The sequence below is a fragment of the Cherax quadricarinatus genome, chromosome 52, assembly GCF_038502225.1.
Source record: "Cherax quadricarinatus isolate ZL_2023a chromosome 52, ASM3850222v1, whole genome shotgun sequence".
Lineage (NCBI taxonomy): Eukaryota > Metazoa > Arthropoda > Malacostraca > Decapoda > Parastacidae > Cherax > Cherax quadricarinatus.
The window spans coordinates 762,458-790,406 of record NC_091343.1 but is presented as its reverse complement, the minus strand read 5'-3'; the positions used below and the strand labels follow the sequence as shown (position 1 = coordinate 790,406).

General features: G+C 39.3%; 1 protein-coding gene across 1 annotated transcript; it reads left to right on the top strand.

Moving 5' to 3' along the window:
* LOC128696798 (zinc finger protein 271) lies at positions 1 to 27,348 on the top strand. Its single transcript, XM_053788155.2, has 2 exons — positions 1 to 139; positions 24,649 to 27,348. The coding sequence occupies exon 2, from the start codon at positions 26,076 to 26,078 to the stop codon at positions 27,111 to 27,113; it is 1,038 nt and encodes a 345-aa protein (XP_053644130.2). The 5' UTR covers positions 1 to 139; positions 24,649 to 26,075; the 3' UTR covers positions 27,114 to 27,348.
* Positions 27,349 to 27,949: the final 601 nt, after the last annotated feature.

Below are 27,949 nucleotides of genomic sequence, written 5' to 3'. Positions count from 1 at the left end.
TTTTGGTGCCCCTTAACAACCCCAACAACACCACCAACAACAACAAGAGCTCTTTTGGTCTCCCTGGATCTGTTTATTCCATTACTAGTCATTAAAGAATCAGTTCTCACAGATTATTCAAGATTCGCTGATAAATGTGGTAAGAAAGAATGTCGGTAGATACTTAATTTTATAAAACTTTTGTAATAGCGCTTAAAAATTGGATAAATATATAGGTCTTTCACGGCCATATTGAACTCTTTCTGTCCTTTGTTTACTTTTACTTTTCTCACCTTTACATTGTATTCATTATATTAATGGTAGACAGTACCCACAGGTTGGTGAGTAAGACACGTGTGTAACACCCGGGTATATTCATTAATGGAGACGTTTCACCCACCAATGTTCTTAGCTTCATGTTTTTCCTCATACAACAATGATCTGAACCATTTGTTTAATGTAAATAACTCAGTTTACCTTATCCCTAGTATATCTCCTTTTATTGTAACCATTTTTCACATAGTTGAGTTACTCAGATGTTTTAACTATGAAGGTGACAAATGCTCTTGCTTCACACGTTGAGGGTCTGGGTTTGATTCCCAGCGAGGGTGGTAACACTGGATGTGTTTCCTTACACTGGTTGTCTATGTTCGCCCATCAGTAAAATGGGTACCTGTTAGTCGACGGGTGTGGGTCGCATCCTGGGACAAAGCTGACCTAATTTGCCTAAAATGTTCAGCATAACAATCGGCTTTCTGTATGGTAGTATGTTATTGATGTCAGCTAGGACTGTATACCTCGTACATGTAGAGATGAATATATATTATTATGACCCTTGTAGGTTCAGCACTTCCTTTTGATTATAATAATAATTATATTATTATTATTATTATTATTATTATTTTTAGTAGTAGTAGTAGTAGTAGTTAAGGAACCCAATGGAAATAAGTCACTTCGAATTTTTAGGTTATCCTAGGTAATCTATACATATGCTGATATGTATGATAATTAATGTAACTGTATTTATGTGTACCTATACCTGAATAAACTTATCTATTTCCCAGTGTATCTCTGTTACTTAAACCTGTTCTATTGGCAGATGACACAACTTTTGTCATCTCTCACACATATTTGTATTCCCTCAATAACACTGTTAATGAAGAGCTCATGAAGATGTCTTAATATTGAGAGACCTTTTTCCATGATGTTTGGAAACAGAGCTGCAGATGTATTACTAAATATTTATGATTGATAGTAATCCCATTGCAAGACAAATTGAGGGAAAATTCTTAGTACGTACTGTACTGTGACAGCAACTTTAAATTCAACATCCACATCTGGGTGTCCTGTGGCCTGGTAGACTAATGCTCTCGCCTCACACACAGTGTCCATTGTTCAATCCTCAGCAAGGAAACATTGGACATGTTTCCTTACACCTACTATCCCCATTCACCTAGCAAGTAAGTAGGTACCTGGGTGTTAGTTGAATGGTGTGGGTCGCATCCTGGGGGACAAGCTGAAGGACCCCAATGGAAATAAGACAGTTCCTCTATGACAAACTGTCTTTCTTGTGTTATCCTGGGTGGATAACCCTCAAGGGTTAAAAATCAGAACAAAATCTTATCCAGTACATAAGAAGTCTCCAAATAAATTAGCATCTTCTCTGAGATACGTTGATATGTATCTCAAACAATACTACTTACACTGTACCTCACCTACAATATTTGTGTTTGGGGATCTACTACAGCAAATCATCTAAAACCTATAATAATTCAACAAAAATCAGCTGTATGAATGATTACTCAATCTAATGCTAGACAACACACTCCCCCACTCCTCAGAAGTTTAAATTTATTCAATGTGCATAATATTCACTCATAATAGGTAGTAGGTTGGTAGACAGCAACCACCCAGGGAAGTACTACCTTCCTGCCAGATGACTGTGAAACAGAAACCTGTAACTGTTTTGCATGATGGTAGGATTGCTGGTGTCTTTTTCTGTCTCATAAACACGCTAGATAACAGGGATATCTTGCTACTCCAACTTACACTTTGGTCACACTTCACAGACATGCACATGCATATATATATACATACATCTAGGTTTTTCTCCTTTTTCTACATAGCTCTTGTTCTTCTTTATTTCTTCTATTGTCCATGGGGAAGTGGAAAAGAATCTTTCCTCCGTAAGCCATGCGTGTCGTATGTGGCGACTAAAATGCCGGGAGCAATGGGCTAGTAACCCCTTCTCCTGTAGACATTTACTAAAAAAGAGAAGAAGAAAAACTTTTTAAAACTGGGATGCTTGAATGTGCGTGGATGTAGTGCAGATGACAAGAAACAGATGATTGCTGATGTTATGAATGAAAAGAAGTTGGATGTCCTGGCCCTAAGCGAAACAAAGCTGAAGGGGGTAGGGGAGTTTCGGTGGGGGGAAATAAATGGGATTAAATCTGGAGTATCTGAGAGAGTTAGAGCAAAGGAAGGGGTAGCAGTAATGTTGAATGATCAGTTATGGAAGGAGAAAAGAGAATAGGAATGTGTAAATGCAAGAATTATGTGGATTAAAGTAAAGGTTGGATGCGAGAAGTGGGTCATAATAAGCATGTATGCACCTGGAGGAGAGGAATGCAGAAGAGAGAGAGAGATTTTGGGAGATGTTAAGTGAATGTATAGGAGCCTTTGAACCAAGTGAGAGAGTAATTGTGGTAGGGGACCTGAATGCTAAAGTAGGAGAAACTTTTAGAGAGGGTGTGGTAGGTAAGTTTGGGGTGCCAGGTGTAAATGATAATGGGAGCCCTTTGATTGAACTTTGTATAGAAAGGGGTTTAGTTATAGGTAATACATATTTTAAGAAAAAGAGGATAAATAAGTATACAAGATATGATGTAGGGCAAAATGACAGTAGTTTGTTGGATTATGTATTGGTAGATAAAAGACTCTTGAGTAGACTTCAGGATGTACATGTTTATAGAGGGGCCACAGATATATCAGATCACTTTCTAGTTGTAGCTACACTGAGAGTAAAAGGTAGATGGGATACAAGGAGAATAGAAGCATCAGGGAAGAGAGAGGTGAAGGTTTATAAACTAAAAGAGGAGGCAGTTAGGGAAAGATATAAACAGCTATTGGAGGATAGATGGGCTAATGAGAGCATAGGCAATGGGGTCGAAGAGGTATGGGGTAGGTTTAAAAATATAGTGTTAGAGTGTTCAGCAGAAGTTTGTGGTTACAGGAAAGTGGGTGCGGGAGGGAAGAGGAGCGATTGGTGGAATGATGATGTAAAGAGAGGAGTAAGGGAGAAAAAGTTAGCATATGAGAAGTTTTTACAAAGTAGAAGTGATGCAAGGAGGGAAGAGTATATGGAGAAAAAGAGAGAGGTTTAGAGAGTGGTGAAGCAATGTAAAAAGAGAGCAAATAAGAGAGTGGGTGAGATGTTATCAACAAATTTTGTTGAAAATAAGAAAAAGTTTTGGAGTGAGATTAACAAGTTAAGGAAGCCTAGAGAACAAATGGATTTGTCAGTTAAAAATAGGAGAGGAGAGTTATTAAATGGAGAGTTAGAGGTATTGGGAAGATGGAGGGAATATTTTGAGGAATTGTTAAATGTTGATGAAGATAGGGAAGCTGTGATTTCGTGTATAGGGCAAGGAGGAATAACATCTTGTAGGAGTGAGGAAGAGCCTGTTGTGAGTATGGGGGAAGTTCGTGAGGCAGTAGGTAAAATGAAAGGGGGTAAGGCAGCCGGGATTGATGGGATAAAGATAGAAATGTTAAAAGCAGGTGGGGATATAGTTTTGGAGTGGTTGGTGCAATTATTTAATAAATGTATGGAAGAGGGTAAGGTACCTAGGGATTGGCAGAGAGCATGCATAGTTCCTTTGTATAAAGGCAAAGGGGACAAAAGAGAGTGCAAAAATTATAGGGGGATAAGTCTGTTGAGTATACCTGGTAAAGTGTATGGTAGAGTTATTATTGAAAGAATTAAAAGTAAGACTGAGAATAGGATAGCAGATGAACAAGGAGGCTTTAGGAAAGGTAGGGGGTGTGTGGACCAGGTGTTTACAGTGAAACATATAAGTGAACAGTATTTAGATAAGGCTAAAGAGGTCTTTGTGGTATTTATGGATTTGGAAAAGGCATATGACAGGGTGGATAGGGGGGCAATGTGGCAGATGTTGCAGGTGTATGGTGTAGGAGGTAGGTTACTGAAAGCAGTGAAGAGTTTTTATGAGGATAGTGAGGCTCAAGTTAGAGTACATAGGAAAGAGGGAAATTATTTCCCAGTAAAAGTAGGCCTTAGACAAGGATGTGTGATGTCACCGTGGTTGTTTAATATATTTATAGATGAGGTTGTAAGAGAAGCAAATGCGAGGGTCTTGACAAGAGGCGTGGAGTTAAAAGATAAAGAATCACACATAAAGTGGGAGTTGTCACAGTTGCTCTTTGCTGATGACACTGTGCTCTTGGGAGATTCTGAAGAGAAGTTGCAGAGATTGGTGGATGAATTTGGTAGGGTGTGCAAAAGAAGAAAATTAAAAGTGAATACAGGAAAGAGTAAGGTTATGAGGATAACAAAAAAGATTAGGTGATGAAAGACTGGATATCAGATTGGAGGGAGAGAGTGTGGAGGAGGTGAATGTTTTCAGATATTTGGGAGTGGACAAGTCAGCAGATGGGTCTATGAAGGAAGAGGTGAATCACAGAATTGATGAAGGGAAAAGGGTGAGTGGTGCACTTAGGAGTCTGTGGAGACAAAGAACTTTGTCCTTGGAGGCAAAGAGGGGAATGTATGAGAGTATAGTTTTACCAACACTCTTATATGGGTGTGAAGCATGGGTGATGAATGTTGCAGTGAGGAGAAGGCTGGAGGCAGTGGAGATGTCATGTCTGAGGGCAATGTGTGGTGTGAATATATTGCAGAGAATTTGTAGTTTGGAAGTTAGGAGGAGGTGCGGGATTACCAAAACTGTTGTCCAGAGGGCTGAGGAAGGGTTGTTGAGGTGGTTCGGACATGTAGAGAGAATGGAGCGAAACAGAATGACTTCAAGAGTGTATCAGTCTGTAGTGGAAGGAAGGCGGGGTAGGGGTCAGCCTAGGAAAGGTTGGAGGGAGGGGGTAAAGGAGGTTTTGTGTGCGAAGGGCTTTAACTTCCAGCAGGCGTGCGTGAGCGTGTTTGAAAGGAGTGAATGGAGATGAATGGTTTTTAATACTTGATGTGCTGTTGGAGTGTGAGCAAAGTAACATTTATGAAGGGGTTCAGGGAAACCGGCAGGCCGGACTTGAGTCCTGGAGATGGGAAGTACAGTGTCTGCACTCTGAAGGAGAGGTGTTAATGTTGCAGTTTAAAAACTGTAGTGTAAAGCACCCTTCTGGCAAGACAGTGATGGAGTGAATGATGGTGAAAGTTTTTCTTTTTCGGGCCACCCTGCCTTGGTGGGAATCGGCCAGTGTGATAATAAAAAAAAAAAAATAATAATATGGTGTACACTTTAAGACAGTCAATTCTGCTATAAACCCTGCTCTGAACCCCTTGATAGCTGCAGCAGAAGTAATGGGCAAGACACATAAATTCATTTAATATCCTTCATGTCCAAATCAAGCTGTTTAAATACTCAATTGTGCATCAAAGGTCCTAAAATCTGAAACTTTCCACCAAAGGATTCCAAAGGTTCCCTGTCTGCCCGCTGCTTCAAAGTTATGTTAAAAAGCACTTCCCTGCCTTAATGTGATCTTGTCAGCAGTATACTATGTCAAACAAATCCTGAAACCTGCTGTCCCTGTTCTTGTTCCAGCTTTCCTTTATCTCTCATATATTATTAGTTTTGTGTGCGAGGGGCTTGGACTTCCAGCAGGCATGCGTGAGCGTGTTTGATAGGAGTGAATGGAGACAAATGGTTTTTAATACTTGACGTGCTGTTGGAGTGTGAGCAAAGTAACATTTATGAAGGGATTCAGGGAAACTGGCAAGCTGGACTTGAGTCCAGGAGATGGGAAGTACAGTGCCTGCACTCTGAAGGAGGGGTGTTAATGTTGCAGTTTAAAAACTGTAGTGTAAAGCACCCTTCTGGCAAGACAGTGATGAGTGAATGATGGTGAAAGTTTTTCTTTTTCGGGCCACCCTGCCTTGGTGGGAATCGGCCAGTGTGATAATAAAAAATATTATTAGTAGGCATCTTATCATATTTTATATTGTAATTCAAGTTAATCTCACTCACTCTGCCATACTTGACATTTATATCTTCTTATTGTGATTTTTATTGATCATCAACTGAATAAATTTAAAGTACAGTGGATCCCCAGTAATCACCCGGTTTGGTTATCGGCCAACTCGGTTATCGGCACCCGGTTATCGGCCGTTCGCTCAGTTATTGGCCGTTTTGGACGCATCCATCCTCCGGCTGGGGCAGCTTGCGCTTCAGTTTGGCTTTATCTCTCGGTGACTGAGGAAGCTTCTGCTCATACATCCAAACATTTCACTTGTTTACCATTGTTTTTAGTGGTTTTTCTTGCAGTGCAACTGTGAAATAAGTAACCATGGCTCCAAAGAAAGTTCCTAGTAAAGTTCCTGTGGTAAAGAAATGAGAAACACCATGGAATTTAAGCGTGAAGTGATAGAAAAGTTTGAGAGTGGTATGAAGGTGGTGGAACTTGCCAGGATGTACAGCAAGAATAAATCAACAGTTACATCCATCCTGGCAAAGAAAGAACAAATCAGAGACGCTAATGTTGCAAAAGGTGTAGCTTTTCTAACTAAACAAAGGACACCGATAATGGAAGAGATGGAAAAGTTATTATTATTGTGGATTAAGGAAAAGTAATTAGTGGGAGACAGTGTTGAGTCGATCATTTGTGAGAAGACAAAGCAGTTATATGAGGATCTTGCAAAGAAAATGCCTGGAACAAGTGCTGCAGTTTGTGAATTTAGGGCCAGCAAAGGATGGTTTGATAGATTTAAGAAGCGAAGTGGCATACACAGTGTTGTAAGGCATGGTGAGGCTGCAAGTTCTGACAAATGTGCAGCTGAAAAGTATGTTCATGAATTCCAGGACTATGTAAAGGCTGAAGGATTTGAACCCCAACGAGTGTTCAATTATGACGAAACAGGCCTGTTTTGGAAGAAAATGCCAAACAAGACCTACATTACCCAGGAGGAAAAGGCACTGCCAGGACACAAACCTATGAAAGACAGGCTTACTCTTTTGTTGTGTGGTAATGCTAGTGGGGATTTCAAAGTGAAGCCTTTACTCGTGTATCACTCAGAAAATCCCAGAGTGTTTAAGAAAAACAGTGTCATGAAGAATAGATTGTGTGTGATGTGGAAAGCTAATCATAAGGCATGGGTCACAAAGCAAAGTTTCAAAGAGTGGGTTAATGATGTGTTTGACCCAAGTGTGAAAAAATACCTCCTGGAAAAGAAATTGCCACTCAAGTGCCTCCTGGTACTGGGCAATGCTCCTGCACATCCTCCAGACTTGGAAGACCAAGTGTTTAGGGACTTCAGTTTTATAAAAGTGAAGTTCTTGCCTCCTAACACCACTCCTCTCCTCCAGCCCATGGACCAGCAGGTTATTTCTAACTTCAAAAAACTCTACACAAAAGCAGTTTCAAAAGTGCTTTGAGGTGACCTCGGACACTCACTTGACCCTAAGAGAGTTTTGGAGGAATCACTTCACTATCCTCCATTGCATAAGCCTTATAGGTAAGGCTTGGGAGGGAGTGACTTCCAGGACTTTGAACTCTGCTTGGAGAAAACTGTGGCCAGATAAACCATACCATGGGCAGGATTGAACCCGCGGTCAGAGAGTCTCAAAACTCCAGACTGTCTCGTTAGCCACTGGACCAGCTAGCCACAATAAGATTCGTCCAACTAGGTATATTTCTACACCGGGTTCAATCCCGCCCATGGTATGGTTTGTTTGAAATCGTGTCATTACGATTTCGTGAGTCAAGTGTGGCCAGATTGTGTCCAAGAGAGGGATTTTGAAGGGTTTGAGGCTCACTGTGACCCTGACTCTGCCGACCCTGTGGACTCTATTGTGGAACTGGGGAAGTCCCTGGGGTTGGAGGTGAGTGGCGAGGATGTGGAAGAGTTGGTGGAGGACCACAGGGAAGAGCTTACCACTGAAGAGCTGCAAGAGCTTTAACTTGAACAGCAACAGACTGCAGATGAGGAACTTGCTTCAGAAGAGGAGGATGAGGGAGGTGAAGGAGGAGGTGAAGGAGGTGCCTTCTTCAGAGATTAAAGAGGTGTGTGCAACGTGGACTAGGATGCAAGCTTTTGTAGAGAAACACCACCCTGACAAAGCTGAAACAAGCCATATCTGCAACATGTTTAGTGACAAATCCCTGTCCCACTTCAGGGAAATCTTAAAGAGACTCCAGAAACAGAGCACTCTGGACAGTTATCCCCTCAAGGGAGGTTCCTTGATGTTGGTGAGGGGCTCTTGATCTAGGGAATTGCATCTGTGATTCGGTTCCCTGAATTGAGCCTTGATACCTTCCAACCCCTCCCCCACATGCGCTGTATAATCCTACGGGTTTAGCGCTCCTCCGTGATTATAATAATAATAATCTGGGCAGTTATTTTGTGAGATGAGTCCAGTGATGCTCAAGCTGGTCCTAGTGGCATTAAAAGACAGAGAAGGGAAGTAACCCCAGAGAAGGCTTTGCTACCTAAAGTCTTCATGGATGGGAATTACCCTTCCAAACACTAACTCCTCCCACTTTCCTCCTCCCTGTCTTCCAGAAGCCAGCATTAGCCTTCAATAAAGGTATGTAATACACCTACCATCCGACTTAAGACCTGCTCGACTTACGACCACTCGACTTACGATCGTGTTTTTTATGCCAAATTTCTGGGAAATAAACAACTATTTGTGTTGTACACAGTGTTTATCCTAAACCTTACAGTATAAAATACAGTACTAACAGCATAAAAAGTAAAGTAAATCATGAAATACCAAAATAAAACAATAAAATAAACTCATTACAAAAATGTGATGTTGATATTCAGTAGTAAAGTTCGACTTACGACCATTTCGACTTACGACTGGTTTCTCGGAACCAAACTCGGTCGTAAGTCGGATGGTAGGTGTACTTACATAATTGTAAAAAAAATTATTTTTTTGTGAATATTTTTGTTTGGAACGAATTAATTGTATTTCCATTAATTCGTATGGGAAATATTAATTCGGTTATCAGCCATTTCGGTTATCGGCCGACCTTCAGGAACGGATTACGGCCGATAACCGGGGGTCCACTGTATAATATAGGCTAAGTTTTGCCCAAGATGCTATGCATTCTATGAGCCATCAGTTTATTGTATGTTCAGGTCAGTAATACTGAAATTTAGATCAGTTGCATTTTTATTTGACCAACATTTGTAATAGCCTCCTTAAATATTACAGCAGATTGTTTTACCAAAACTTCCAACAAACTGCTTGCAAAAAAATCCAGTAGTAGTTATAAATTTATTATAAGTCTCCCTGCAATACTCTGCATAACCAGAGACTTTATATAAAGTATATCAATATAAATTATATCAATAATTTTGCCTTCTTCTGAATCAGTTGTAAACCATACTTCAAACTTGTTCTCTACTCCTTACATTATCTCCAGCATATACATATTTTCTGTACTGATTAGTTATGATAATTGATAAACTTTATTTCTACAATTATCATCACTGATCAGTACAGAGAATATGTATATGCTGGAGATAATGAAAGCAGTAGAGAACAATTTTGAAGTGATGAGACCTACAACCTAGATATATGTTCAGTTCCTCAGCATTGGCGTATCTCAGGTATGAAGACAGAAGCTTGTGTATTTGAGCCAGAGTAGAGGTGCAGTAGTCAAGGACATAATCACTAGTGGGTGGGACCTAATAGTGGAAGTATGTCATTCCCACGAGTCGGGCTAGAAGCAGGGAATAGAGTTAAAGATATCCTCTGTACCAAGATGCAAATGAAAACATACAAGTAATTTTTTCAGTGGTTTTTGAGGGAGCACATGTGTTGTGGGCACATGTAAAGTGCATTATGTAGGTTTACCCTAGGATAACAGTTAAAAATGTGATATATTTTCATTGGGGTCCCTGTCAGTTACATAGGCAAATTATATAAAAATACACATAGGTAACAGATGAATAAGTTAATTACTAATTGTTATTAGAAATTATGAATTATGACCATTGTATCAATACAATAATGTATTATATATTCTCCCTTCCTATAGCTTCATTCATTAGATATTCTTTGGCTCTGTTCTTAAATTGTCTTTAGGCTATGATATGATCATGTAGCTCATTCTATTTATTTATTGCTGTGTAACAGAACATGTTTGAGAAACAAACCATGGAACAGGTGAGATTTGAACCCATGGTGGCTGAGTCGTAAAACTCCAGGCCAGTGCATAAGCCACTGGGCCAGCTGTCCTGAGTTTTACAACTCATTTATCATGGGTTCCAACCCCACCTGTTCCATGGTTTGTTTGCAGTCATGTTATTATGATTTTGTGAAACATGTTTGAGGCTTGGCCATTTACTGTAGGTACTTTGAAACTGTGTTCACTTTCCCTAGTTCCTTATTGGCTTTAGTTCCTAACTGGACAAAATATGCAGCAAGTTATTTTGGACACAGGTTGTTAGGAACTTTCCATACAGGAGGGCCCTGCAATTAGCTAATATGGACATTTCAAATTATGCTAAAAAATTAATTTATATGACTCCTGATTCGCTATTACGGCATCCACGCACCACCTATTCACTCTCAGTTTGTTTACATCCTCCGTGAGCTCCGCGTCTCTCTAGATTATGTTTGGAAACTTTCCAAAGTTTCAAGTGTTTGAAACTTGTTGCATATTTTATATATAGTAGTCTGTTATATAACACAGTAGTTACATTCCTGAAAATGCAATGTTAGATGAGTCTGTGTTAGATAAACATAAGTACTTAGAGAAAAATAGGGTTATGTTCCTGGGACCCCCAAAAATGCCAAACAACTTTTTTTTTTTTTTTTAAGTCTCGGGGTCTAACAAATATAATACTATGCCAAAATTCTAGTGGCTTCCAGTCTTGTGGGTGAAAGCTGGTAGGCCTACACATGAGAGAATGGGTTTGAGTAGTCGGTGTGCACAGTATAAAAAAATCCTGCAGCATGCAGTGCATAACCCTTAAACTATTCAAACGTAGATCTACGTTTTCACTGCTAGCACTCTGAATATTTTGAAAAAAAATAAAAAGAAATTAAATTAAAGTGGGCAATTTTCTGTGTGTAATAAGACCAAAACAAAAAAATTTTAGGATCAATACTTACTGAGATATAAGACCACGAAGTGTTGATGATATACCTTTTTTCTCGTTTTTGTTTTAATTTATATAATTTTTATTTTCTGATAATTACAATTTATAATAGTTCTTGTGATTTCATAGTCAATCTTTGTTCCGACACTCATATTAGGTACTGAAATAGTACTCAGATAGTCACAAACACACAGACAGGTGAACATTTTCACCTGCCTTGGTCATTTACTATTGTCTAGAAATATATGCAAAGTATTTATAGGTTCCAGCAATGTTTTAGACATGCTGGAGTTTATATGAAACTCCTTGAAGCATGGTGTAAGACGAGTGTTACTCCACTGCTGACTGGGCAGCAGTGGAGTGACACTTGATGATCGAGCACTGCTGCAGGGAACTCTGGCTTTATTTATTTTCACTGTTACACATAAACATGTCTGTCTGTCTGTCTGTCTAGCTTTGTCTTCTTATCTGTCTTTCTGTCTGCCTGTGTGTGTGTCTGTCTTTCTGTCTGCTTGTGTGTTCCTGACTGCTTGTGTGTTCCTGCCTGCCTGTGTGTGTCTGTCTTTCTGTTTGCCTGTGTGTCTCTGTCTGCCTGTATGTGTTTGTCTTTCTGTCTGCTTGTCTCTCTCTCTCATAGAGCGGCTCATAAACCAACAGGTATTACACACAATGCAGAGTCATCACGTTTGATTCATGATCAAGTGAAAATGCATATTACCTGCCAGTCATGCTTATTAACCTTTTCAGGGTCCACAGGCCCTCTCAGAGACTTGTTCTCATGGTCCCCCAATTTCAAAAAAAAAAAAAAAATTTCTTATGAAAAGACAGAGAATTTTTTTCCGATCATAATGACACCAAAGGTATGAAATTTGAAGGAAAACTTATGGAATTATGCTCTCTCGAAGTTAGTGGTCTCGACGATGTTTACACATCGGCGATTTTGCCCACTTTGAGCCCTATTTTCGGCCAATTCCAATGTACTAGTCAACAAAAACCATAACTATTTCGCTAGAATTCCATTTTTTCTATCGAATGAGTACAAGAAACCACCAATTTACTGATATCAACTATCCAATAGTACAGTGGTCAGAATTTAGCAATTTTGCCAATTTCACACAAATTTCAAAAGATGCCAATTTCCAAATAGGGTCCAGAATAAACAAGAAAGACATTCTTGGCACTAAAATAAAATTTCCTCTGTTCATTAGTCACGTCCCCATGCCCCTCTTCCATTTCTTTTGCTTTCCACTTTGAATTTTTATTCTCACAAAAAAAAAAAATAAGATTTACTGTTATGCAGACTACTGCATTAGTGTAGAAATGGTATAAATAATATCGGCGCACTTGTGAAAGAATATTAGACTCGCCAGTTGATGTGTATTGGACGTTTAGCATGATTTGTTTATTTTTGAACTTGGGTAAAAATCGAAAATTTCTGCTACTTTGAGCTCAATCTCAAGGTACTTTTAATTGTAAAACCAGTCAAAATCATCTCAATTTCTGTAATATGTCTTCCATTCCATACAATGAGGCCAGGAAAACTAGAATACAGCAATAAATACCATACGAAAATATAGTGCAAACTCACTGTTTTAATCCAAAAACATGGTCAAAGTTTTTTTTCTCTCATTACGCACTCTGTGCTGCAGGAATTTTTTTATACTGCGCACACTGACCACATAGACTCATTCTTTCATATGTAGGCCTACCAGCTTTCTCTCACTAGATTTGAAGGCACTAGAATTTACGCATTCTAGTACATCATGGACACTGGCACATAAGCCGTACTAGTACGGCCTTGTATCTACAAGCACAGTATAGCATTTTGTCTGGATTTTTGGGGTTATCCTAGGTAATTTACATTATGTCTGATAACTGTACTTATGTGTACCTGAGAGAGAGAGACAGAGAGACAGACACAGAGATATAGACAGAGATAGAGATAGAGACAGATACAGACAGAGAGACAGCCAAAGTCAGTTAGTCAGCCAGACAACCAGCCAGCTGGCCTGCCGAATACGTATTACACATGTTCCAGAATTGTTTCTCTTTACCTAGGGCATAGGTTATAGGACATTCTGGCAGGATGACACTATCAGTGGTATCAAAAATGAAAGGATGTTGCACAAATGTTGTGCATGGGTTATTATCGAGGTTTTTGATATTTTCTTGACCACTTGTAGCCTCATCCATCTCAAAGCCACTAAACTCTGGGTCAACATCACTTTTGCCTTAAAAGGGGAGTGTTAATGTGACACAACATCAGTGAATCCCTGGTGTTTGCCACGCTATTTGCTCTAGCTGGCGCTCAGTTGAACTGGTGCTCCCACAAGGTATTAAGTGGTCCCAGATTTTTTTAATACTGCACACACTGAGTGTTAAGACCCATTCTATATTGACCAAGCATCTCAGGCCAATCATCCCAATTTTGGAGGCAGGAAAAAGAAAACATTGATCTACATTTGGAGTGTTAGTGGTAAGAACATAGATCTACGTTTGGATGGTTAGGTGGTTAATCCAAAAACACCGTTGCAGTTTTTCTTTCTCATTATGCACTGTGTGCTGCAGGATTTGTTTTACCGTAGACCATAATCCGTTCCAGAAGGTCGGCCTAAAACTGAAAAGGCTGAAAACCGAAATAATATTTCCCATAAGAATTAATGTAAATCCAATTAATCTGTTTCAGACATCCAAAAATATTAGCAAAAAATACATTTTTTAAAGATTAACTAGTTTTACATACAGAAAACAATGAGTACATTCATTACATACCTTAAAATATTTGTAGTCTTAATGTAGGGTGAGAGGTGAGTAGTATTTATTTGTAGGAAATCAGTGTAGGCAGTGGTAGATGTAGGTACAGTACAGGTATGTAGCCCCCTCCTGGGCTACACTACACAGTCATAATATTACCATGTTCACTGAGTTTAATCATTTCTAACAACTACCTTTAGACGCCATCATAAGCAAAGGGAGAAATAATGAATAATTCATGCTGAGAATTGTAAACAAACACACATGATGGGCGGTTACTGGGCAAGACGCCAGATTCACAGTTTTCTCTAACACTGAATCAGAGAAAACATAATGTTTATTCTCCACCTGACTCTCCACTCGATAGCATATAAACATATTATGTTTATATGCTATATGCTATGTAACATGGTTCTTATATATAATTTTGAAGAAAATATCATATATGGATTAATGAAAATGTCTATATTAACTTAAAATATGACATTTAATGTACCCAAGAGTGATTATTATTAAACATACATTGCATATAAACATCGCATGTTTCTTTGGACCCATGGTGGCTTATTTTGCAGTTGCACTGAATAAACAGCCACAAAAAACAATGGATTATAATGAAATGTTTGGATGAATGTGCAGAGTCTTGCTCACTCACCCAGAGACACAGCCAGACTGACTCATGAACGTGGCATCCCTGCTACACTCCCTGCCTTCCTGCTTCACTCCCTGCATGCCTGCTACACTCTCTGCCTTCCTTCTACACTCTCTGCCTTCCTGCTACACTCTCTGCATGCCTGCTACACTCCCTGCTGCTATGCCTTCCTTCTACACTCCCTGCCTCCCTGCTAAAACTCCCTCCCTGCCTGCTACACTTCCTGCCTTCCTGCTACACTCCCTGCATGCCTGCTACACTCCTTGCCTCTATGCCTGCCTCCCTTGAATTCTATTGTATTTCTCACTTTCTTTACCAAAGGAACTTTACTAGGAGCTTTCTTTGGGGCCATGGTTACTTATTTCGCAGTTACACTTAATCAATAACCACCAAAAACAATAGATTATATTGAAATGTTTGGATGAATGAGCAGAAGCTTCCTCACTCGCCCAGAGACACAGCCACACTGACTCAGGAACGCGCGAGTGGCTGGCAGTGGATGTGTTCAGTGTGGCCGATAAGCGAAAACGGCTGATAACCGGAGGCCGAAAAACTGACCAATAACTGAGTTGGCTGATAAGCGAAGAGGCAGATAACCGAGCGTCCACTGTATATGGTACACACTTACCACATAGATGCATTCTCTCATATCTAGGCCCAAATTTACCGCTCACAGCTTATGTGAGTGAGCTGAACTCATGATGTAGTACTACAGCTTGGACCCTGACTTGAAAGCCGTAGAACTATGGGACAGACCGTCAAAGGGTTAAGCATTGTTCGTACAAGCTCTGTGAAACTTATTGGTATTTCATTGTTATTCTGTGGTCTTTTTTAAATATTTTCATTGAACATAAGTAATCATGGTCTTCCCCCTTCCAAAAAAGAGTGGTGATCCAAACAAGCCTGAAAAGAAAGCAGTGAGAACAACAGTTAAAGTGAAAGAAGAACTCATTGCAAAGTGGGAAAGTGGAGCAAATGTGTTGGACCTTCCTACTCAATATGGTATGGCAAAATCCACCACATAGTCCATATTCAAAAATAAAGAGGCAATAAAAGGGGCTGATGTGACAAAAGAGAAAATTCTTGATGTGAAAATGTCACAGATAATTGAAGAAATGGAAAAAACTTCTGTTATTGTGGATTAACAAAAATTGGCTGTTGACAGTGTTTCGATTACAGGTCAGCATCACTAATCCCGCAATCAGTAATCCGGTACTAATTTCAGCTAGCATATTTTAAAATTTCCAGGGTCGCCACACCAACCTGCAGCTACTGTTTGGTGGTGCTACTTGCTGCAAAAATCATTCCAATTTGTTTTTCTCCATTTATTTTTATGACCTGCTAATATTAGCCCTAGCCTTGGTTCCAATGGATAAAAGAAATGCTTCTTGTGTAAAACACATACACCGTACATTTATTTTATTTTTTTTTATTAGCACACTGGCCGATTCCCACCAAGGCAGGGTGGCCCGAAAAAGAAAAACTTTCACCATCATTCACTCCATCACTGTCTTGCCAGAAGGGTGCTTTACACTACAGTTTTTAAACTGCAGCATTAACACCCCTCCTTCAGAGTGCAGGCACTGTACTTCCCATCTCCAGGACTCAAGTCCGGCCTGCCGGTTTCCCTGAATCTCTTCATAAATGTTACTTTGCTCACACTCCAACAGCACGTCAAGTATTAAAAACCATTTGTCTACATTCACTCCTATCAAACACGCTCACGCATGCCCGCTGGAAGTCCAAGCCCCTCACACACAAAACCTCCTTTACCCCCTCCCTCCAACCTTCCCTAGGCCGACCCCTACCCCGCCTTCCTTCCACTACAGACTGATACACTCTTGAAGTCATTCTGTTTCGCTCCATTCTCTCCACATGTCCGAACCACCTCAACAACCCTTCCTCAGCCCTCTGGACAAAAGTTTTGGCAATCCCACACCTCCTCCTAACTTCCAAACTACGAATTCTCTTCATTATATTCACACCACACATTGCCCTCAGACATGACATTTCCACTGCCTCCAGCCTTCTCCTCACTGCAACATTCATCACCCATGCTTCACACCCACATAAGAGCGTTGGTAAAACTATACTCTCACACATTCCCCTCTTTGCCTCCAAGGACAAAGTTCTTTGTCTCCACAGACTCCTAAGTGCACCACTCACCCTTTTCCCCTCATCAATTCTATGATTCACCTCATCTTTCATAGACCCATCCGCTGACACGTCCACTCCCTAGTATCTGAATACATTCACCTCCTAAATACTCTCTCCTTCCAATCTGATATCCAATCTTTCATCACCTAATCTTTTTGTTATCCTCATAACATTACTCTTTTCTGTATTCACTTTTAATTTTCTTCTTTTACATACCCTACCAAATTCATCCACCAACTCTCTTCAGAATCTCCCAAGAGCACAGTATCATCAGCAAAGAGCAACTGTGACATCTCCCACTTTATGTGTGATTATCTTGCCAAGACCCTCACATTTACTTCTCTTACAACCCCATCTATAAATATATTAAACAACCACGGTGACATCACACATCCTTGTCTAAGGCCTACTTTTACTGGGAAATAATCTCCCTCTTTCCTACATATTCTAACTTGAGCCTCACTATCCTCGTAAAAACTCTTCACTGCTTTCAGTAACCTACCTCCTATACCATACACCTGCAACATCTGCCACATTGCCCCCCTATCCACCCTGTCATATGCCTTTTCCAAATCCATAAATACCACAAAAACCTCTTTAGCCTTATCTAATTACTGTTCACTTATATGTTTCACTGTAAACACTTGGTCCACACAACCCCTGCCTTTCCTAAAGCCTCCTTGTTCGTCTGCTATCCTATTCTCCGTCTTACTCTTAATTCTTTCAATAATAACTCTACCATACACTTTACTAGGTATACTCGACAGACTTATCCCCCTATAATTTTTGCACTCTCTTTTGTCCCCTTTGCCTTTATACAAAGGAATTATGCATGCTCTCTGCCAATCCCTAGGATTGGCAGAGAATGGCTGGATTTGAGATGGACCTGACCTCTCAACGTCTACATTCTTACCTCTACTAGTGACCTACGTCTCACCTCCTGGCGCTATATAAGGCTCCATCCTGTCACTTCAACTCCATATTGTTTCAGACTATGGAACAATACTCTTCTCCAGACTGAGGGACTGACCACCTCAAAACTTCAAGGGTGATGGACTGATTACATCGTCTTCAAGTCTCTTCTGCTTCTATCAACTTTTCTGTACTCGACTGAAGAACCCTACTGTGTAGGCGAAACGTTTCGAAATAAAGATACCTAACTGTTGCATATGTGTCTTACCTAACAACAATGCAATATTCTGCATATCAGTAAATCTATTTTTTGTGTGAATAAAAATTCAAGCATAATATAAGAGGGGCCTGTGATGTGACTGATGAACAGAGAAAATGTTATTTTAGTGCCAGGAATGTCTGTATTGTTTATTCTGGACCCTATTTTGAAATTGGCATCTCTTGAAATTTGTGTGAAATTGGCCAAATTACCAATTTCTGATCACTTTATTGAGTAGTTGAAGTACGTAAATGGGCAGTTTCTTGTACTCAGTTGACAGAATAGAAGGAATGCTAGCAAAATAGCTATTAATTTTTGCAGACTGAAACAATGGAATAGGCCAAAAATAGGGCATTAATTGGGTGAAATCACTGATGCGTAAATATTGCTGTTGGGTTAAGTGTATTCTAACGTAACCACTCTGTAATCTGGCAAAATCATTAACCTGGCACCCTACAGGTCCCGATGATGCCGGATTAGTGATGGCCAAGCTGTACTATAATTTGTGAAAAAGCAAAGCAGTTATATAGTGATCTTAAACGAGGCACCCTGGGAAATAGTGTTGAAAGTGATGAATTTAACCCCTTCAGGGTCCAAGGCCAAAATCTGAAGTGGTGCTCCAGTGTCCAAGAAATTTTGAAAAAAAAAAAAAAAATTTTCTTACAGAATTAAAAAGCATATTTTTGTGAAGGTAATAAGACAAAAAAAGAAAATTATGATCAGTACTTACCGAGATACAGTGCCAAGAAGTTTGTCCAAAATGATGTGGTGGCGGCAACATCGACGAATTCCATACATACGCGCATTACTGTATTTAGCAGTTTTTGTAGTTTTTCTTTTCTTTTCCAATTTTTTTCTTTTCCTACTAACATTTGGGGCCTGAGAGACCAATACTGTATATAATGTATATATATAAACTCACTGTATTGAACACAACCGCACTAAAGTTATTATCATATTATTGTTTACCACTGTTGTTTATTACAATAAACATGCACAAATCTTGTATAATACTAATGTTCTATCATATATTTACATATTTACAACCACTGGACATGGTTTTAGAACTGCTGGAGCTTGTGGAACTCCTTGAAACAAGGCACCATACACAGAGGCACCTTACATTCCTCACACATAAACCGAATGTCTTTGCGTCTTTGTTGCCGTCGTTTTGTTTGTGCACAGAAGATGCATCTCTTCTGAGCAAATTTCTTCTGAGTTGAAGGAAGCTGTATTATGAAATGATCACCTTCCCTCCTCAAACGCTTGGGTATATCCTGAAGAATTCGAGGACCTTGTTGTATAGCAGGTGTTCTTACCTGGTACTTCATTATGAGTTGTCTGACAACAGACAAACAAAATTCACCATACGGTGGTCTGTTGCCAGTCTTTATTTGGTACATATTATATGCACTGAGCATTGAAATGTCCATGAGATGGAAGAAAAGTTTCATGTACCACTTGTAACTCTTACGAACACAATCAACAAAACCAATCTGCATGTCACATTTGTCAACCAAGCACATGTTTTGTGTATAATCAATCACTGTCACTGGTTTTCGAATACGTTCATTAGCCACTCGATCAACTTTGCCACTGTCTTGCATTTCATTAATGTGAATGGTTGTCAACAATTTGACATCTCGTATGTCATGCCACCGTAATGCCATGATGTCATTGGCAGTAAACACCTGCATGTCATCACCACAAGCACCTGCGTTGAGCCTGGGCATATGTTTACGATTAGAACGCACTGTGCCACACACATCTGTCTTGTTCACTCGCAAGAAATCACTGAGTAATGGGCTTGTGTACCAGTTATCGGTATATAATGTATGCCCCTTACCAAGATAAGGTGCCATCATGTTTCTCACTACGTCACCTGAGATACCCAATAACATCTTGGTATCTTTCAGTGTTTTACTTCCCGTGTATACAACAATATCCAACACCAGGCCACTGTCACAGTCACAGAGTACAAACAGTTTTATACCAAAGCGTTTCCTCTTGCTCGGTATATACTGCTTGAATGACAGTCTACCTTTGAACAAAATCAATGACTCATCAATTACAAGATTCTTGAATGGATAAAAGTATATGCTGAACTTTTGTTTGAGATACATAAAAACATTTCTGATCTTGTTTAACCTGTCACTTCTGTCAGGCCTGGTTTTGTCAGAGAAGTGCAACATACGTAACAGTAAGATAAACCTGTTCACTGGGATGATTTCACTGAAGACCGGGGTAGAAATTAGCCGATCTGTGGACCAGTATGCTTTTATATTATGCTTATAGACATGAGGCATAAGCATTATTGTTGCAAAAAGCAAATACATTTCTGCAACAGTCGTCTCTTTCCACCGGTGTAGTCTTGACTGTGGTGATATGCTCGTATTTGCCATGGTGTACTCAAAATACTTATTACTTTCCCTGACAATAGTTTCCATCAATGGCTGCTCAAAGAATAATTCAAAGAATTCCAGTTCATTGGCCATGGTTCCAAGGGGACAAGTAGGTAGAATTCCACTTTGAGTCATCAAAGTGGTGGGGCTTGGGAACAAAATTGGGATTTTGCTGCCAATCCCAGATACGGTTTGCTGGTAGATACTGGACATCATAGGCTGGTTGTGCGGGTGGTTGTGGTGGGCTGGTGGCTGACGCTCCGCTTTGTCCTTGAACTGAGGAGTCAGCAGCGTAGGTCCCAGCCTGGGCTGGTGAGTCACGCATGGCGGTGCCACTACCATCACCACTACCACCATCTGCTGATGCCTGTGGTCTATCCATGCCAAGTGTAGCCACATCATCCTCACTATCACTATCTAAACCTGGTGTAGGGCCACAGAATGTACTCCAGGATGTACTCCAGGATGTACTCCATCCCCTGGGCACAGCATAGGGTACACTACCTGAGCGCATTCAGCGGCGTACATACCGGCGCTTCACTGGTGAATATGATTCCTCACTATCACTACTCGAATGATCGTCAAGCGCAATAAAATCACAATCCACGTCACTATCATCATCATTACTGAAGTCAGAGGCCTGGCTACGCGAAAATATTAGTTTTCTCTTGCGTTGAGGTACAACTGACCATGACTGACGAGTGCCCACACCAGAGGTAGAAGGTTGAGGATCGTCAGGGTTTTCTGCACTACAGTGGACCCCCGGTTAACGATTTTAATCCGTGCAAGAGGGCTCATCGTTATGCGAAATAATCGTTATGCGAATGAATTTTCCCCATAAGAAATAATGGAAATAAAATTAATCCGTGCAAGACGCCCAAAAGTATGAAAAAAAATTTTTTTTACCACATGAAATGTTAATTTTAATACACACAAACTGAAAAAGGCATGCACAATTACATGACACTTACTTTTATTGAAGATCTGGTGATGATTGATGGGATGGGAGGAGGGGAGAGCATTATCTTCTTACTGTTTAGAAGGGGAATCCCCTTCCATTAGGACTTGAGGTAGCAAGTCCTTTTCTGGGGTTACTTCCCTTCTTCTTTTAATGCCACTAGGACCAGCTTGAGAGTCACTGGACCTCTGTCGCACAACAAATCTGTCCATAGAGCTCTGTACCTCCCGTTCCTTCAAGACTTTCCTAAAATGGGCCATAACATTGTCATTGAAATAGTCACAAGCACGGTTTGCAACAGCTGTGTCAGGGTGATTTTCATCTATAAAGGTTTGCAGTTCAACCCACTCTGCACACATTTCCTTAATCTTTGAAGTAGGCACAATGGATTCCACAACTGGCATAGGCTTCTCAGGGTTAGCCCCAAACCCTTCAAAATCTTTCTTAATTTCCATACTAATTCTCACCCTTTTTACCACAGGGTTGGCACTAGAAGCTTTCTTGGGGCCCATGGTCACTTATTTTCCAGAAACAGCACCGAAAACACTGTAATAATACGAAATATTCCGAGTGTATGCTTGGATGTTACCGCGGAGGCTGGCTGGTAAACAATGGGACGGCCGGCACATGTGAGGGCACATTGGACGCGTCTCGGACGAAAATCGGTAAGCGGGTTTTTAATCGGTATGCGCGGCAAAAATTTTGCGATAAAAGTAATCGTTATGCGGAAAAATCGCTATGTGATGCCATCGTTATGCGGGGGTCCACTGTATTATCGATATCCTGGTTATTCCTTTCGGTCGCTAACTGATCAAAGCCAAAGAATTCGTCTTCATTTCCACTTCCATCAGTGTCAGAACTATCAGATAGGAAGAGGAGAGTCCCAATTTTCCGTGGAGTGAGAGCTGACTTGCGACGAGGCATGGTGAACAAGGGTAACTGAGCCGGCGTTCCCACAATGCTATGCGGGCGCCTAGATTTTTTGTTTATGGCGCACACCCACCACGCAGACCCGTTCTCTCACATGTAGGCCTATGAGCGCTTTCGCGCTAAATTTGACAGCGCTAGAATTTTGGCGTAGATCTACGGTTTGGACACTCAACGTGAAGCCGTAGATCTACGGGATGGACCCTGTAAGGGTTAAGGCAAGTAAGGGCTGGTTTGATAGATTTAGAAAGAGCAGTGGAATTCATAATGTAATAAGGCATGGGAAGGCTGCCAGTGCTAACAGAGATGATGCTGAAAAGTTTGTTAAGGAATTTTAAACCTGTCTAGATATTGAGGGATTTATTCCTTAATGAGTTTTTAATTGTGATGAAGTTGGGCTCTTTTAGAAAGAGAATGCCTAAGAAGAAAAATCATTGCCAGGACACAAGCCCATGAAAGACAGGCTAACACACTTATTGTGTGGTAATGCTAGTAAGGAATGCAGAATTACACCATTGCTCGTCTACCACTCTGAAAAATGCAAGGGTGTTTATGAAAAACAATGTGATAAAAAGTAAACTCAGTGTAATTTGGAGGGCTAATATTAAAGCTTGGGTAACACGGCAGTGGATCCATGAAGTGGATACATGAAGTGGATCCATGAAGTGGATACATGAAGTGTTTGACCCAAGTGTGAAGCAGTACCTTGCAGAAAAAAACTTACCATTAACCCTTTCACTGTCCAGATCGCTGATCTGAAAATTGTCTAAAGTTTACCTGGAGAGAGTTCCGGGGGTCAACGCCCCCGCGGCCCGGTCTGTGACCAGGCCTCCTTAGGTCAGTGTCCCAGGATGCGACCCACACCAGTCGACTAACACCCAGGTACCCATTTTACTGATGGGGAACATAGACAACAGGTTGAAAGAAACACGTCCAATGTTTCTACTCTGGCTGGGAATCGAACCCAGGCCCTCACCGTGTGAAGCGAAAGCGTTAACCACCAGGCCACCAGAGCCCAAAGATTTTAAAAAAAAAAAACAATTTTTTGTCAATTTTTTATGAAATGGTAGAGAATTTTTTTCTGAAGATAATATAACAAAAAGTATGAAATTTGATGGAAAAGTGCTGAAATTATGCTTTCATGAATTTTGCTGCATCAGCAATATTTATGCATTGGCGATTTTCCCCACTTTGAGTTATATTTTGGGTCAATTACATTGTTCCAGTTGACCAAATACTTAACTGTTTTGCTAGTATGTCTTTCAGTTTATTGATTAAGAACAAAAAACTGCCCAGTCAACCATTTCAACTATCCAATGGAGTGATCAGAATTTGGTAATTTGGCCAATTTCAAACAAAATTTCAAAATATTCCAATTTCAAAATACTGAGGAATATAGAGATAGTATGATAATTTATGTAACATGTCAAGATATCTTATTAATGAAAATAAGATACCAGATAAATTAAGCAATTTTCCTAAATTTGCTTGTAACAGATTTAGATTTAGATATGTGAACTGTAGATATAAATCAAAATGGACTCCTGTTAACCCTTTTGGGGCTAATCTGTAAGCATTAAAATTAGTCTGCCCAAAATGCCCTAGCATGTTAGTGGCATTCTTTTTACCTAACAACATGTATAAAATGTAAACACACATTTTAACCTTTGCGTGAATGCATATGGATACACAAATGGCCTAGTTCCTAGGCCATTTGTGTATCCATATGCATTCATGCTACTGTCCACAGGCTGGATATGGGGTGCACAATAAACTAGCCACTGTGGTGGCAAAATCTATTCTCAGCCACATGCACTTCACGGATATCTCATGGACAAATTTCTAGCACTGCTCTGTGAGGATTGCCAGGTAGCATTGTCAGATCACCATATTTTAATTGATTGTCCTGTCTGTAAGTGGGAATGGAGAATTCACTTCCAATATCTCCACTGCCCCAAATTACTTTGTGACGATTGAAAAGTTGCATTGCCATTTCACATATCTTGATAGACTGTCATGTCTATCAGCAGGCACACAGAATGTACTTTTGACATCTCTTCCGCTTCAACACACTTTAACTGACCTTCCTGAAAGGTCCACCTTTGAGTCAGACACAGGTGGGACTCCCTCATCTCCCTCTCCTCCCTTCCTCATCATCAAAATTGTTTGAAAGTATTTCAGTCAACTTACATAATATCTCAAATGTATTCCTGAATAAATTCTTAATATACCATAAGATGTAGCTCTTCTTGAAGGAAAAGTTTATAGTTCTAACAATGCTTGTATTTCACATTAGTGTAAGTTTTTTTAACTATCCTAACTGTTCATTCTTTTCTTCTGCAGCTCATGTGTTTGAGGAAGAATTACACACTCACTACCAATGCCTTCAATTAAAGGACACATTAATAGCAAAAATATTACATATGTATGAACAGTGTCAGCACTGATATAATGCCATCCTGACTACTACATGCATTAACCTGTGAATGTAACCTCATTCAGATAGTTCTATTCACTATTTTTCTAAATTATTTTATCTGATGAGCATTCAGTTCACTGTTATCTAAGGAACTGTGCATGTAAGTGATGTTTCTTTTATATGAACGCTTCAGTATTGGCTATAGACTGTGTGTACATGTATTCAAAGCATTAAACTTCTTTTTTTACGGTGGTATTTTTTGGAAAGGAAATTGGACATTCAACTGTAATGAAGGAATCATATTTGCATCAAGAAATAAGTCATGAATTTGCTCCACCTCATTATTTATTTCTAGATAAAATTTGAATTTACATGCTGTGCATGTGTATGTGTGTGTGTGTGTGTGTGTGTGCATGCAGTCATTACATACAATGCCTGTGTTCATTGTCTCTAATATATATATATATATGTATATATGTATATATATACAGTACATAATATAGTTATAACAGTATTTCCCTTGGTGATTTAATATTTATCAAAATATTTCAAGTTTAGCAGAAGAATATTCAGCCAAAAAAAATGAGACCACTTTATTATTCAGTTGTAATTAATATGAACATGTGCCAGATTTTAGGCCTGTTGCAGTGGGGTATGCCCATTTCAGTGTTTTGAACATTTCTCACATTAAGTTATCTCGGAAACCTACAAATAAGAGCACATACTAAAAGTTTTTGTCAGTCATTAGTGTATCAAACACTTTATAAAACTATTTTCTTTTAAATAAGACCTTTTATGAAAGTTCATACATAGTGTTAGTATAAGCGGTACAATTGTTTTTTTATGATGGGTTTCTTACTATAACTCTTATGAAAATTAAAGTTTATATTAAATTCAAAATGCAGGAGAATTTTCATATAAGATCAAATTGTTTCTGTCACTAATGTCTTAGAACATTTGTAAGAGTTGTAAGCATCAAGAGCAAATAATTAAATGTATGTAGAAATATATTAGGATTCAGAAAAAATTCTAATTTACCTACCCTCATATGCAGTTTCTAATGTATCTACCAACTAACTAGTCAAACAGCCAACTGACCAACTAACCAACCAACCAACCAACCAACTTATTAATCAAACCAACAAATAAACCGAACCAAACCAAACCAGGCGCCCTTTCATCTACCTCCCTTCCTATCTACCTCTTTTCCCCTCCCATCTACTTATCAAAATACTGCCCTCCCATCTACTTACCAAAATACTGCCCTCCCATCTACCTACATATGTACCTAGGCTCTGTCAAAGAATCACATTAGTCTTCACTTCTAAAACAAACTAATATAGCAATACAAATGAGTGCCCATAGAGAACAGAAACCATATCAGTGTTTGGTATGTCGAAAAAGATTTTCACAAAAATATGTTCTAATACGACATGAAAAAATACATACAGGAGAGAAACCATATCAGTGTTTAGTATGTCTGAAAAGTTTTTTAGAAAAATCAAATCTTGTAACACATTCTAGAATCCACACAAAAGAAAAACTGTATGAGTGTTCAGAGTGTCTAAAAGACTTTACACAAAAATCTACACTAATTACACACATGAGAATTCATACAGGAGAGAAACCATATCAGTGTACAGTGTGTCTGAAGAACTTTTCTCAAAATCGCAATCTAATAACACATATGAGAATTCACACAGGAGAGAAACCATATCAGTGCTCAGTGTGTCTCAAAAGTTTTTCAGAAAAGGCAAAGCTAGTGGGACATGAAAAAATTCATACAGGAGAGAAACCATATCAGTGTTCAGTGTGTGTAAAAGACTTTTCTCAAAAAAAAGCTCTAGTAAAGCATGAAAGAATTCATACAGGTGAAAAATCTTATGAGTGTTCAGTGTGTCAAAGAAAATTTTTAGACAAAGCAAAATTAATAACGCATACAAGGATTCATACGGGGGAGAAACCATATCAGTGCTCAGAGTGTCTAAAAGATTTTTCACAAAAAGGTACCCTAATAAAACACGAGAAAATTCACACAGGAGAAAGACCATATAAATGTTCACTGTGCGTAAGAAAGTTTTCTGTCAAAGGAAGTTTAATACGACATTCACGAGTACATACGAAAGAGAAACCATATCATTGTTTAGTGTGCCAAAAAAATTTTTCTGAAAAAAGTTCTCTAGTAAAACATCAGAGAATTCATACAGGAGAAAAACCCTATCAATGTTTAGTGTGCCTAAAGAACTTTTCAGAAAAGTCTAATTTAGTTAAACATACTAGACTTCATACTAGAGAAAAGCTGTTTCAGTGTTCAGAATGTCTAAAAGACTTTTCACAAAAAATTCACTTAATGATACACATGAGAACTCATAAAGGAAAGAATATGTGACACATTAATATTTCCATAACTGTTGCAAGATATAATACATGTTCAATGTATTATTTTAAAACATGTTCTAAAAATATGCTATGAAAACAGAGCCAAAACCTTTTATGTTGAAAAGTCATTTCACGATTGTTGTGTTAGCACAATTCACAGAGAACAAAATCCTAATCTTTATTCCTTAGACATTAACAATTAAATAAAACAATGGAGAGCCATAAAATCTTTTTTTTTTTTTACCAAATTTTGTATATTAAAAAACAAAAACAAAAAAAAACAAAGGATGTGATGGCCCTTGGGCCAACTGAATGGTTGCGATGGCTCCAGGGCCAACCTAATAGTTGTTATGGGCCCAAGGCCAAGCTAAGGGCCAATCTAATAGTTGCTACAGGCCCAAGGTCAAGTGAATGTTTGTGATATTAACTAAAAGTCTGTTACTTCTAAGCTACCCTACTCTTCAGTATTATTTACTACAATTGTTAACATGGTATTTAAATACTTTACTGTAGGGAGTAGTGTACTGTATCACTAAGTAGTGACAAATATATATTTTTTTTATTAACACATTGGCCAATTTCCACCATGGCAGGGTGACCCGAAAAAGAAGACACGCTTTCATCATCATTATTATTCACTCCATCACTGTCTTGCCAGAGGCTCACCTAGACTATAGTTAAAGAAATACATCAACACCCCTCCTTCAGAGTACAGGCACTGTACTTTCCACCTCCAGGACTCAAGTATGGCTTGCCAGTTTCCCTTAATCCCTTTATAAATGTTACTTGCTCACACTCCAACAACATGTCAAGTCATAAAAACCACTTGTCTCCACTCGCTCCTAT